Raw genomic sequence first — 13,988 nt, forward strand, 5'->3', positions numbered from 1 at the left:
GTTGTCATCTGGGAAAATTATAAGCATAGTACACTTTCCAACACCAGAGAATGAAACATCACAAACAAGGCTTTGCAATAACCTGGAAAGTTCATTTTCTCTTCTGTACAACAGTGAAGGTTAAGTGCCAGGTGCCAAAAATGGTATATTGGAAGGAAAATTAAGAACAAAACGAATGAAAGAATTACAAGTAAGCTGTACCATTCTTCTCAAATTAAGTCCTCCCTAAGTTGTTCAGAACACGAATATGTTTACACCTAATGGATACTTAATGCTGCTATTCTAAGGCAGTTCACGTACATCGTAGAAGATTTAGTTATAAATCTAATTAGTTTGGGAAGATTCTGATGCCTCGTTATTTTCCTGATCAGCAGGTACTGGAGTGCTAGATGATCCTTCATCATCAGCAGGTGCTGGAGTGCTTGATGATCCTTCATCATCAGGTGCTGGAGTGCTAGATGATCCCGTTAAAGTAGGGCTTGCTGTTGGACTGTATCTCCTAACTACTCTATCTTTGTTTTTACTCCACCATTCCTCTGCCTGGTGCTCGTTAAACCTTCGTTTACTGAAAAAAGGTTTGGATGCAGATGCATGAGGCCACGAAGATTGAATTTATTAGATACATTATATTATCATCAACAATTTCTTCAGAGGATGGAAACACACAGATAGACAAATATGAGCAATAGGTATATCAAAGGAGCTATATCTGATTTGGACATATATCAAACACCATCACTTTATACAAGTTTATATAGAAGCATAATACAGGCAAACACGTCCATATAGCAAAAAAAATGTTGAAGATAATTTGTAGTTTTGGGTTTCTAGCTTACATGGTGGAGGCACACCCACATACATACTGTGATGGGCTTCAATGCAAGTAATGAAACACTTGAGAACCAAAATGCATAGATATATGTGGAAATGAGCTAGGCATGTGGGAGATCACACTGTACAAAAAGTGAATTATTGATATTTTTTGTTGGGTCAAGTATTTACTTGAGTACCTGAATCTCACTCGCTTAAAAATTTTAGTACCATCTCGAAGTAGAATGACTGTAACATAAACACCGGGTTCAAATTGTTCAATAACTTCTTTTTCTTCATTCCTCATTGTTGATGATCCAGGCAATCTTGAGCCAGTTTCTGAGCTTGGTTGAGATAGAGGACCTTTTGTGTCAGAAACAGATGGTCTATTACTCTCCTGAAGAATATTTCTCCCATCCTCCACAACTCTTGCAATATTTGCATGGCCTTGAGTCATTTTATCTCGCATCTTAGAAGACTCATTGAGAGAGGATGTTATATGAGATGTGTATTGTTGGTCAGACTCTAAGTCTTCAGGCAGAGACGAAGATATATCAGATGTTTCAGTTGTGTTTAAAAAATCTTCAACTTGAGAATGCATGTCTTTAAAGGTTTCACTGTCAGAAACCTCTGGAGGCACCTTCTCTATCACTTCCTTCAACTGAAATAAAAAAGTTCAGCAAGAACAGTCTAATTAGCATGATTAACTAATGATTAAACCAATATAATGAAAGGGGAAAATACAATTACCATTCCATTCATGTTGCAAAATCCGAGAACCATGCAATTGAATTGTAGTTTCGTTTCCCCAACAATGATTCAATTGCATGCTACTCAGATTTTGCAATATGAATGGAATGATCTAATCTAATCCTATTATTTATAAAGAAAAGATATATATTTTTATAAGGACAATTTTATTAAAACGAATGAAGTAGGAATTTGTATTCAGCAATTAAAATACCTGTTCTGCAACAGACTTGACAAGTTCCCTTGCTACTGTATACTTGGAAGATTCCTCTTTAGCTAATGAAGCAGCTTGTCTAGCATTTCTATGTAAATTCTTAAGCTCCACATCTTGTGCATCGCACTTTTGCTTCAAATATCTAACCTGAAGTGAAGGAGAGGAGAAAAGGAATGAAATTATACCTGTGGGACAGCCTCACAGTTTAAATCCCAAACCAATAAAGTAACAGGATGAAGAGAAGAATGTTATATTTACAAAAGGTACATAAACCTTACATCGTTTTGCAACTTCAAGACTTCTTGATTCAATAGTTCATTTGTCTTCCTGAGACCATCAATAAGACTCCTAGAGAATGGGGGAGTGCCAGAGCGTGGAGGGCTTGGTTTCCTCAAGTATGGTGAAGCAGGTCTTGAGTTCATGTGGAGATGAGGCGGCGATGGCCTTACAGGCTTCAAAGCATTTTGAAGAGCACTGAATGAACTTGGAAATGCAATATCTTTCAGTTGTAACAGTGATGGAACTTGAGAAGCCCGCACTATAGAAGGAGAATCAGATCTAGTCCCAGGATTTCTGGACTTGATCTCAAGGTATTTGACTGGTTCTGTAGTGGGAGACAGCAAAACCCTTGACGACCTTGCCTCTACCCTATCTAATCTTTCCCTGGAATCTATTGAACGGCGAGGAACTGTAGTTTTTCTATTTGTGTGAGCAGTGTAGCCAACGTCAGCAGTTTTAAGTTTTGCATAGCAAGCATCACATACACGATGGGGTTTGCCAGGAGTTGGAGCCAATGCTGCTTTCAATGCCTTTCTTGAACTACAAGCATGGCAATGCACCAGTCCACAATTATAACAATTGTGCCTCTTTCTGGTAAAACCAAATGCTTGCCGACAACCAGAGCAAACGGATTGGTCTGCTCCAGAGACCCATTTATGGATGCATATACTTGAAGTAAAGTTTGAGCCACAATATATATTCTTTACATGCCTATCTTTTAAGGCTTCAACTAGTGTTGGATATTTCCGGTCTTCTGTGTTCCCATGTCCCAATCTTCCATTGGCACCTCTCCCCCAAGTGTATACTTCACTTCTAGATGTAAGGACGGCAACATGATTTGCCCCACAAGATATTTCTTCAACAAATTCACCAACCAATTTATCTTGTACCAAGCAAGGTACCCTTCCATCAGAGGTTGGATTGCCGAGCTGACCGTATGCAGTGGCACCCATGGTAAACACATGACCTGATGTAGTGAGGCCAACAGTCAGTGTATGTCCACAAGCAAGCTGGTGGAAGTTATAATCAATAAGTGAAGAGACACAGGTGGGAAGAAGATAAGTGTCCTTGCTTCCATGGCCCAAACGGTGTTTGTCACCATCACCCCACGTGAACAACTTTTTAGACGAAACATTGGCACCAGTCTGGCCGATAACCTCTACAATGGCTGCAGTATGCCATACTCCACAAGCAATCTTAATAGTCTTCAGTCCACTCAATGATTGTACCTCCTTGGGATAGGAAACACTCTCGCGATTTCCATGTCCCAAAACACCATATGTTCCATCACCAAATGTGAACAATTTTCCATTGGAAGTTGCCAATGCTGAATGCCATGTGCCACATGCAACAGATAAAACCTGAAGTCCTTCTAACGGACCAGTAACCCTTTTAGGTATCCAATGGCTAACATCTGTTCCATGACCAAGAAGTCCAGCATTATGGGTACCATCACCCCAGGTAAACAAATCACCAGATGTAGATACAGCACAAGTATGATAATCTCCACATGAAACAAAATCTACATTAGTAACTGCTAGAAACTCAACAAGATGGGGGCGGCTAAAGTCTTTATCAATCCCATGACCAAGCCTACCTCCGGATTCCTCTCCCCAGGTAAAAACCTCACCTTGCCTTGTTACAAGAGCAACATGTCGCACACCACAAGCAATCTGGTGAACATCAAGAACAACATTAGACTCCAAGGGCTTAGGAGTAAGGACATCAGTTTGTGTGGGAACTTGACTCATAGAACTATCATGTGAAATCCCATCGCTCAATACCTCCCCCCATACATAAATATCTCCCAATGATTCTATGTCATCTGGTCCAGATCCTCCACTAGAACAACTAGGATTGCTGGAAACACTAAAACGAACACCATCTCCAGAACTTGTTCTCATTTGCATATTGGCACGCACTGAATCCACATCTGAGCTTGCCAAGTTCAATGAAGATTCACAAGAATTCCAAACACAAGATGCCCTGCCTTGAGCAATACTTGAAGTGAAATCTAGTGTTGCACCAAAAGGACAGCCGTTCTGAATAAAGTCACCACTTTTATCTAGCTAAATAGGAAAAAAAAAAAAAAAACTAAATTAGATGTTCTGAAAAAACTTCTCCACAAACAAGTGTTCAAAAGTAGTTCGGCCAACAATGTGTTGTTACATTCTTCACGTTCGTATCATGATGGCTCCATAAAATGCATGTATAGTGCAAAAGATGTCATAGAAAACCTAATACGTCAATCAGCATCTAATATCAGTTAAGTTGGCCTGGAGTACTAGATTAAAGCCAATTTCAAACTAAGTTTCAAAGGAGCAATATGTTGTGATAAAACAAAGGAGAAAGCTCTCGTAAATAAAAATCTAAACCTCCACAGGTCAGTACAGTGGTAGAAAAGCATGAATATTAGTAGCCATTGGAAAAAAGCATTTTATATTTTTTTAATTGATTTATATGTATTTTCATGTTAGAAAATATTGTTTTAGTTTATTTGATGGACGCAATTCCATAATATCTTGACGATGGTTGATAAATTTTTTCTCTTCTGGGGATATATAATCTAGGAGTTGGTTTAACATATCATTGAAATGTAACACACAATGCAGTTTCTTGCCAACCAGAACATTGAACTGGAAAAAAATAAAATAAAATTCTGGAAAATTATCAACCAGATTGCTTTTTAGCAGCTGATTCCTGGATATCATCATACCACTTAAAATGGACACAAGGTTTAATATGAATATGACCTCCCAACAAGGCAACAAATTAGTTTCAACCAGAATAATAATTATTTAATGTCCAAGATTATTAAAAGTGTTGGAACACAATTTTCAACTTTCAACCACAAGGTAAAGGAAATCTTACAAAGTATATATTGTAGTTAAAAATAACTCCCTCATTGGTGGATTTGTGCTAAATGGTAACTCACATCCTTCAAAGTATATATAAAAAAATAACTCCCGCATAGGTGTGGATTTGTGTTAATGGGGACTCACATCCGAAAGATCACTTCTAGTCCTTCTACTACGCTGTTGTCCAGTAGAAATCAATGCCTTAAGGCCTGCAAACCATACCTCTGCCTCAGCTTTGTCTTTGCAGATCTATAAATATGAAAAGTCAAGGATCTGGAGATGAACTTTTCATCAAGCTGACATAAAACAAACCAAAATGATTAATTGATCTTTACTAACCAGATCAAGTGATCGTTCCCCGTTATTATATAGAAGGGAAAATGACAAGTAATCCTTTTCAGGACGCAAATATCGTCTAAAAACAGCCTGTAAAAAGTTGCAAATAGAAGTTAGTTCATGCCAGCTTTGGGAAACAAAATTCATGACCTATTTCGAAAGAGATCGGTTCAGTGATACGACTATATCATCAATTAAATGCGAATAGAAGTCTTTAACTCACAGTTCTCTGTCCAGGGATAATCCGTGAGACTGAAGATAATTTCAGATTCCTTTCTTCTCCATTTGAGTACCAGACCAGTGTTGTTTCATCCTGTTGATACAACAAAATGTAAAGTCATTCATACACAGTATACTTGAGAGTTATGTCATGACTATCCATACTGGAGAAGATGAAGCTGGTACATAGAGATCACAACACGCCTCACATTATGACAATCCAAATTATGTAAGTCTACTTTGCTATGCATACACATAGCAACTAACAAACGTGACACATTACCAAGAGTTACAGCAGGCACAAATTCCACTAAAGTCATACTGAGTCAACATCCTTCTTGCCAATGCATAACATACTCTCAGCTCCTCTTTAAAAGGTCATCTCTTTGACAACAATCTGATCATTTCTACTTCTTTCCCCATCTGAGAGTAGCTGGCCCATATATGCATGGTGTATCATGTCTAGAATGAAGAATTTTAAAAACACGAAAACAGTATTTGCTCTCATAGAAATTAACTCACCGTAGAAATTCTGAATGGGCAGAGCTTAGGCTTCCCTTTCCGACTATACTTTATTAATTGAGTACCTTTTTTCAAAGCAATGAGCGCCTTCAAAAGAGGTAAAAAAAAAAATTAAAATAAATAAATGTTAAGAGCACTCAGACATGCCAAGCTTTATTAACTTGTAACTACCTGAAATCACGTGTGTTAACAGCTCTGTGTTAGTGAAACAGTAGGCTGGCATTCCATTGTAACATCAATTAACTTTTTCATTGCAACATAAAAAATGCTCAAAAGTATTACAAAGTGATAATTGAAGTGACCACATAATAAGGCATCCTATAAAAAATTCGACCAGTTAATTAATAGCATTCTATTGTTAGCTTTTGATAATCCCATACAGAAATGACAAAAGTTAATTTCCATATGGTAGCTTTCCCATATTATTTTCGTGTAGCTTTTATGTATGAACTGTTAACGTTTTGGTATGATTAAAAATCCAAGCAGGTTTCTTACTTGCATTTTTCATCGATGGTTCTATAGCCACAGCTATAATTACTTTTATCTCCCATTAATCGCAATTCTAAGCTTTATCACAGCCAATGTTATATTACAATTAGGAAAGGAACAATTTTATACATATTTTTGGCCTATATATGCAACACATAAAGTCTAGGTTCTTATTCCTTTGACATGAACAATTAACTTTAGAAAATATCACTTCAGAGAAATGATATACACTAATGACTTCTAAAAAAAAAAAAAGATGAATATTGATGAAGCGATGGCACACCCTGTGCACAAAATGAACGGAGACTTAAATTTGCATTAGTAATAGTCTTCACATATGAAGTCTATCAAGATTTTGCAAGAGTTATTTACAAAGTTTATCGTTGTTCAAACAATTAATCTTAAAATCAGGGTTTCATTATATCTTATATTTAATATATTTGTGCTTAATGTGGCAGATGATACCATTGTGCTTAATGTGGTGCCTATGGTCGGAAAGGAATGATAGGTGTTTTAACAACAAGGAGCGGGTAGTGGGGGATATCTGGAATTTTTTTGTATTCTCTATTTTCCAATGGTTTTCTGCTATTGTATTGAAGGGTGGGAATGTTCATGAGTTTTTATCTGCTTTTCAGCTCACTAGAATGTAACTAGGTGTCTCACTTTGTATACTTCCTGTGTACTTGGGCACTGCCTTATTTCTTTCTAATCAATAAAGATTATTACTTATAAAAAAAAGACATATAATATTTATGTTTAATACGCATAATACTTATGTTTAACACGTTTAATACTTATGTTTAACAAGTTTAATACTTATGTTTAATAAATTTTATACGTACAATACATGTAATACTTATGTGCTATACTTATAATAATCAATTTTTTGTATTCTCTATTTTCCAATGGTTTTCTGCTATTGTATTGAAGGGTGGGAATGTTCATGAGTTTTTATCTGCTTTTCAGCTCACTAGAATGTAACTAGGTGTCTCACTTTGTATACTTCCTGTGTACTTGGGCACTGCCTTATTTCTTTCTAATCAATAAAGATTATTACTTATAAAAAAAAGACATATAATATTTATGTTTAATACGCATAATACTTATGTTTAACACGTTTAATACTTATGTTTAACAAGTTTAATACTTATGTTTAATAAATTTTATACGTACAATACATGTAATACTTATGTGCTATACTTATAATAATCAATACGTTTAATATAGCTATGCTTATACATACGTATTAATACGTTTAATACCTATGTTTTATAATTATGCTTAATATTTATGTTTAATACGTATAAGGATGATATTTTATACTTATTTTTAATACATATAATACTTATGTTTAATAAATTTAATACTTATGTTTAATACTTGGACAATACTAGGATGACTCTCAAATGTGCCCGCTAAATATGCCCCTAGTGTAATTGCACTTTTTTTTTTTCTTTTTCTTTCAAACATTTAAAAAAAAATACATAAATTCGCTAGTAATCATTTCCTTAACTATTAAGAAAAAAATAATTAAAAATAAAATAAAATACACGAGGGGGCATATTTGGTGGGCGCATTTTATACCTACACAGAATAGTTATGTTTATACTTATGTTTAAAATTTATGTTTAATACTTTTAATACTTGTGTTTATTAATACGTTTTAATACTTGTATTTAATATATTTTAATATGTATAATACTTATATTCAATATGTGTAATACGTTTTAATACTTGTGTTTAATACTTATATTTAATACATTTAAGACGTATAATTAATACTTGTGTTTAATACGTTTTATACGTATAATACTACCAAATGAAAGGAAATATAAATAATAACTATTTTCATTGGCATAATTTATATTATCACTACTTTACCATCCAATTTTCAGAAATTACGTTTTCATTTTCTTTTTTAGTATTTTTTAAATTTTATTTTGGCATATATTGTAAAAAGTATGGATCTTTAACTTTGATCTGGGTATACCTTGGTGTTCATTTAAGAACCCTTTGAGAACATAATTATACAAATACACTGGAAAAATCCTCCTTAAGAGTATGTTTTAATGCTAATAAAACCTATGACATAAAGGACCTAATAAACTACAATGACAAGTTATATGAATGCATTGTTATTTAACAATACAATGATACATTAGATTGAAGAACATAACTAATCCCTCAATTCCATCTAAACTAAACAGAAAATTCGAAGGAAAAAAGAAAATTAAGGCCGAGTGAAGGGAAACTGACTTGCTCAATGTCTCGCTCATGTTTCCCATGACTAGCAGGATCTGCCATTCCATCTGAAAAGACAATAAGGAAAGCGAGGAGGACGAAGCTCAACCGAAAATTGCATCCGGAGGTAATGCGGCGGCGACTTGCGTGCCCCAGTCTTCATAGATGCATATGCTTTCTTCTTTTATGTTGGCCTCTCATCAAAATCACTCTCTACACTCAAAATCAAGATTGCAAAACGAAGAGCAATGAAAGGGACAAACAAAATCACCCCGAGAAACTCAAATCTCAAAGATCACGGCGTGTATTCTTGATCCGCAAAACATCGATCGATGAGCCAGATAACAGACTTCATAGAACCTGAGTCATGTATGATATATCAGGAACTTGGTTTACGATTTCACAGTGTTTGACCGAATTGGACATGCAAAAGGATCATGAACCCCAACCCAATGCAGATAGATCGGAGATCGGAGAGAGAGAGAGAGAGAGAGAGAGAGAGGAGAGAGGCGAAATGAGAGGGAGGTAAGCGGTCAGATTGTGGATAGAGGTTTGCAGCTTGAAAAACACTTGGGACGAGATATTGGCGCGCATCTTTAACTGCTTCCACATCACCAACTTTGCCGTTTAAGCTATACTCTTTTCTTTTTAATTAGGTTCCTAGAAGTACGAAAATAATATTATAAAAACATATTGCATATCTGCAATCATAGATGGCCTATTAAGTTTAAATAAATTATTATTTACTTCACTCCCGTAAGACGAGGTAACATTATGCATTAACTGTTGATTTTTTTTTTTTTTTTAAAAATAATCCTTGATAAAAAGAACGAGATAAAAGTATAGTATATATTGTTACTCATACTTATAGTTAAAATTCATACTAAATTATTGATTCTTAAATTGGGAGAATTTATAAAGGGCTTTGCTACATACAGTCGCCACATGTAGTCAGCGTGCAGTCGGCTGCACGGAATGAATAAAAAAAATTATAAAAAATTTTTTTATATTCAAGGGGACCTACATGAATTATAAAAAATTATAAAAATAATTTTTTTTTTCATGTAGGTCCCGTATTAATTTTTTTTTTACAGCCGACTGTACGCCGACTGCATCTGCCGACTGCAAAAAGTATTTCTCATTTATAAATAATACAAACACAACTATTATTAGGGTGCACAAAAACTGATCAGAATTGGCCAGAATCGATACGAACGCTTTGTCGGAGTACGAAACGGGTTGAAATTGACAGAGAATCGGTCGGCTGACAATCCAAATACGTTAAAACCGACGTTGATTAGTTTGATTCTTGTTTGAACCTGGTTCGAATCGTCGAACCATTTGATTATAAATATTTTTATATATATCTTAGATAAAACGACAATATTTCTCTTTGTTATTTTATACGTATTGTTTTGAAAAAGAAAAAGAAAAAAAATGAAACGATACCTTTTGATTTAATATAACAAACAACGTGGTTTCAATTTAAGATTTAATACTCTCATTCATTTTTTATTATTATTCCGATTCTCACTCTCTCTTTTCTAATAGGTGGCGGCGCATCTCTCTCTCTCTCTCTTCTCGCCGTCTACGACACATCTCTCTTTCATCATAACACCAAACCATCTCCCTTATCACGCCAACTCATTTATGAGTTTCAAATCATTTGACGATTTGTGATGCTGAAATAGTCGACTTTCCGTCTCATCACGACGACGAAAGGAAGCCAACAACTGATTGAGATCACATCAATACAGATGTCGCTGACTTTCTCTCCCTTTACTAGCCGATTTCGACTTATATTATCCATGTATATAAGTTGTTTGGTTTTCACTCTAACTGTTGAAAATTTAGACCTCCCAAATTCACCCTCATAGATCTACCCTTTGTAGGAATAATAAGAAAAATAGAGAAATAATAACAACATAAGAAATTTACGTGGAAACTCTAAAATAGTAGAAAAAAACCACCAGACTAAAAAAAGAAAATTTACTATGTAAAAAATTGTTACAATCACACAATTTTTCTCCTCACTCCAAACATACCCACAAAGTTCCTCACTAGTAAAACTTTAATTTTACACCTCTTTCCCTTTTACAAAAAGGTCAATAGAGGAATTTAACTAAAGTCAAAAGTTACTAGATAAATTTTCAACTGGTACACTTAAACTTATTTATAACTTGGCCTAATGCTTACCTATTTATATCCCACTGGTGTGTGACTAAAAAAGAAGCAATTAGTCAACAATCTTCACCTTGCGATTTTGACTGGTCCCACAGTCAAGCTCTACCTCAATGAAGATTTTCATAACTTATGCTATCATGCTTCACCATAAAAGTATACACATTCAAAATAAACCAATTCAAAACATTTCACTTCAGCCCATGTCGAAAAAGAATTTTGCTGAAAGTTATGGTGTAACTTCCACATTTGGCTTTCCTGGAAGTTCATCAGCCATCGACATGAATTTTTACTACACCCTGCATCAATGCCAAACCAATGCATGTGTGCAAACTTGTGAACTAACATTAACACATCCTCGATCATGACAATTTTGGAAATTAGCGGCATGCCATAAGGATGTACATGTCTCTTTTTAAAGATCAAAATCTTCCATGGAGAGAGACACAACATTAGCATCATTTTCAATATCTCCATTTACTGACTTGGATCCACTTGCCGAACCTGCTTCATCTCTTGGACAATTTTTCTTGATGTGCCCATATTGTCTACACTTCCAGCAAACTACTTTCTTCTTCATGAAATTCTTCATTTTCTCATTTCCAGTTGTTACCATTACTAAGTTCTCAAGTGGAACATTACTTCCACTATTTAGTATTCTCTCTTCAGAAAAGATTTTACTGGTAACTTCTGAAAAAATTAGTTTCTCATTCCTATGTATCAAAATAGGCTTCATGTGCTCATAGGAAGGTGTAAGAGACCAGATAAGTCTCAAGGTTTGATCATCATCATCAATTTTAATTCCAATAGCTTATAGCTCAGCGACAATGCCATTGAGAACGTTTAAATGATCTGAAATAGTTGTACCTTCACTCATCCGTAGTTTATGAAACTGCTCATTCAGGTACACACGATTTGAGATGCCTTTCGTTTGATACAACTTTTCAAGTTTTTCCCAGAATTCCTTTGTCGTAGATATTCCATGTATATTTGCAAGAATATTTTTGGCAAGACACAGACGTATCGCACTTGCTGTTTTCAAATCCAGATCCTTCCAATTTTCATCGCTCATTTTAGATCTGCTCCTTTTACCAGTCACACTAGTACCAGTGTTGACTTCAGGTGTTGGTATGCTCTTCAATGCCTTGTGTAATTCTGATTGAATCAAGACATCATTGACTTGTACTCACCACAAGCCAAAATTGATTCTCCTATCAAATTTATCCATCTCAAATCTGACAACATTTGAAGGCATACTTCTTGACATTGCTTTGATAAATTTACTGTAGAAATGAATAGTACATCATTAAGTCAGTTCCCAGTCAAGATTGAAGGGTCACAATGGACATACTTAAAATTTCCAATATCATAAATAGAACCTCCTTAGACTGTACGTATCCACACTACCACACCAAAACTCCACCCCACAAAAAGAATCTAGTGGCTTTGATACCAATTGTTGAAAATTTGGACATCCCAAATTCATCCCCCTAGGATCTACCTTTTGTAGGAATAATAAGAAAAATAGAGAAATAATAAAAATACAAGAAATTTACGTAGAAATTTCAAAACAGAATAAAAAACTATCAAACCCAGAGAAGAAAATTTACTATGTAAAAAATTGTTACAATCATACAATTTTTCTCCTCACCCCAAACACACCCACAAAGTTTCCTTACTAGTAAAACTTTAATTTTACACCTCTTATCCTTTTTCAAAAAGGTCAATAGAGAAATTTAACTAAAATCAAAAGTTACTAAATAAGCTTTCAACTGGTGCATTTAAACTAAGAGGCTAAGCCTCTTATTTATAACTTGGCCTAATGCTTACCTATTTACATGCCACTGGTGTGGGACTAAAAAAGAAGCAATTAGTCAACACTAACTATTATAGCTTCAACACAATTCCTCAAGAAAATGTTATTATTATTAAAGTTCAAACAAAGTTAAAATAATGTGATCAATAAAAATCTTAGAAAATTCCAGCCTTTTTACCTATAAATTGGGTTATTTCTTTGTAATATTTTGAAGTTTGATTTCAAGAACTTGAAGTTCTACAAGTGCCGCTTCCTCCTCAGTTGCCAAGTCATCCTCCTTTCCCGGACTCTCCATCCCTTCCTCTTCCTCCTCTTTATCCTCCACCACCAGTAGCAGTTTACGAACTTGCCCCTCGACGTCCCCACTAGGTCTAGACCAATTTTAGAAGAAATAGTAAACCGAGATTGCTAGTGGGGGGGCCAAGAGAACCAACAGCATGACCACTAATACTTAAGAGAAGACGTTGCTGGGGCTAGGTATGAAGTTGTAGGCTAAGAGGTAGACCAAGACCACTACGGCCAATGCATTGAAGACCCAAAAGTAGCGGGACTCCTCCTGTTCCTCGGCGAATGTCGTCTTGGGAGGGGACTTGTAGAGGAAGAAGGCAGCAATGATGCAGACTCCTAAAGGGATAATGGCGAGCATGAACAGAAAGGAGGGTTGTACATAGGTCGATGAATATGGCGGTGCTCAGCCCCACATAGCCTTTGAGTATGCTTGAGACCAGGCCTCGGTTCGTGTGGAAGGTTCTTATGCAGGTCAGTAGCACTGCAGTGTTCATCCATGTCGTGTTGTTGCCTCCTATGCACAAGGATATGCACATCTATCGTTGTGTAAAAACACTTGGTTTTCAAGGAGCATTGCGTCGAGAAGAAAGTGAGGTTTCGCTAAGCACCATTTCACTTGCCTAGAGGAAACATACCATTTGATCAACAATTTTGTTTCCCGCACTTCATTTTTTTCCCCTCCCGCTTTAATGCTCTGCGCGCCATTTCATTTAGCAGCCAGCTGGGTTTCGTGCACATGGGTGTGCGTGAAATTGTCTGCATTTAGCATTTTTCTTTCTCAAAATATGAGTAGCTCATAATAGAATCTTGACATGTCACTCTTCCAATGGAGGTGTAAAACTCTCAAAGACACCACATCCCCGTCTAAAGATTTTCTTTTATTAAAAAGAAGGAAAAAATCTAATTACAAGCACAACTGCGCACTAATATGTGTACCAATTTAATATGATTGGTCAAAAAATAAATTTTATTGAAAACATTGTTA

The 13,988-nt window shown here is 35.5% G+C and overlaps 1 protein-coding gene across 2 annotated transcripts; it reads right to left on the minus strand.

Annotated features, from left to right (window-relative positions):
* Positions 1-58: 58 nt before the first annotated feature.
* LOC122276956 (PH, RCC1 and FYVE domains-containing protein 1-like) lies at positions 59-9,314 on the minus strand. Of its 2 annotated transcripts, XM_043086843.1 has the most exons (9): positions 8,734-9,314; positions 5,989-6,075; positions 5,471-5,560; positions 5,251-5,337; positions 5,056-5,160; positions 2,053-4,122; positions 1,775-1,921; positions 1,011-1,471; positions 59-565 (listed from the first exon to the last, which is right to left on the minus strand). In XM_043086843.1, exons 1-9 carry the CDS (start codon positions 8,779-8,781, stop codon positions 325-327), a joined length of 3,336 nt encoding a protein of 1,111 aa, XP_042942777.1. In that variant the 5' UTR covers positions 8,782-9,314; the 3' UTR covers positions 59-324. The 2 variants fall into 2 exon arrangements, with proteins under 2 accessions (XP_042942777.1, XP_042942781.1); XM_043086847.1 differs by lacking the exon at positions 5,989-6,075.
* Between the last annotated feature and the right edge of the window lie 4,674 nt (positions 9,315-13,988).

Source organism: Carya illinoinensis, chromosome 1, assembly GCF_018687715.1.
Source record: "Carya illinoinensis cultivar Pawnee chromosome 1, C.illinoinensisPawnee_v1, whole genome shotgun sequence".
In the NCBI taxonomy this organism is placed as follows: domain Eukaryota; kingdom Viridiplantae; phylum Streptophyta; class Magnoliopsida; order Fagales; family Juglandaceae; genus Carya; species Carya illinoinensis.

Excerpts from the sequence above, each read along its gene's own strand:
- LOC122276956 (XM_043086843.1), bottom strand. The coding sequence starts at position 8,781 with ATGGCAGATCCTGCTAGTCATGGGAAACATGAGCGAGACATTGAGCAA. Across the intron at positions 5,338-5,470 it reads TTATCCCTGGACAGAGAACT|GCTGTTTTTAGACGATATTT; the intron begins GTGAGTTAAAGA and ends AACTTTTTACAG. Across the intron at positions 1,472-1,774 it reads TCAAGTCTGTTGCAGAACAG|TTGAAGGAAGTGATAGAGAA; the intron begins GTATTTTAATTG and ends TTTTTATTTCAG.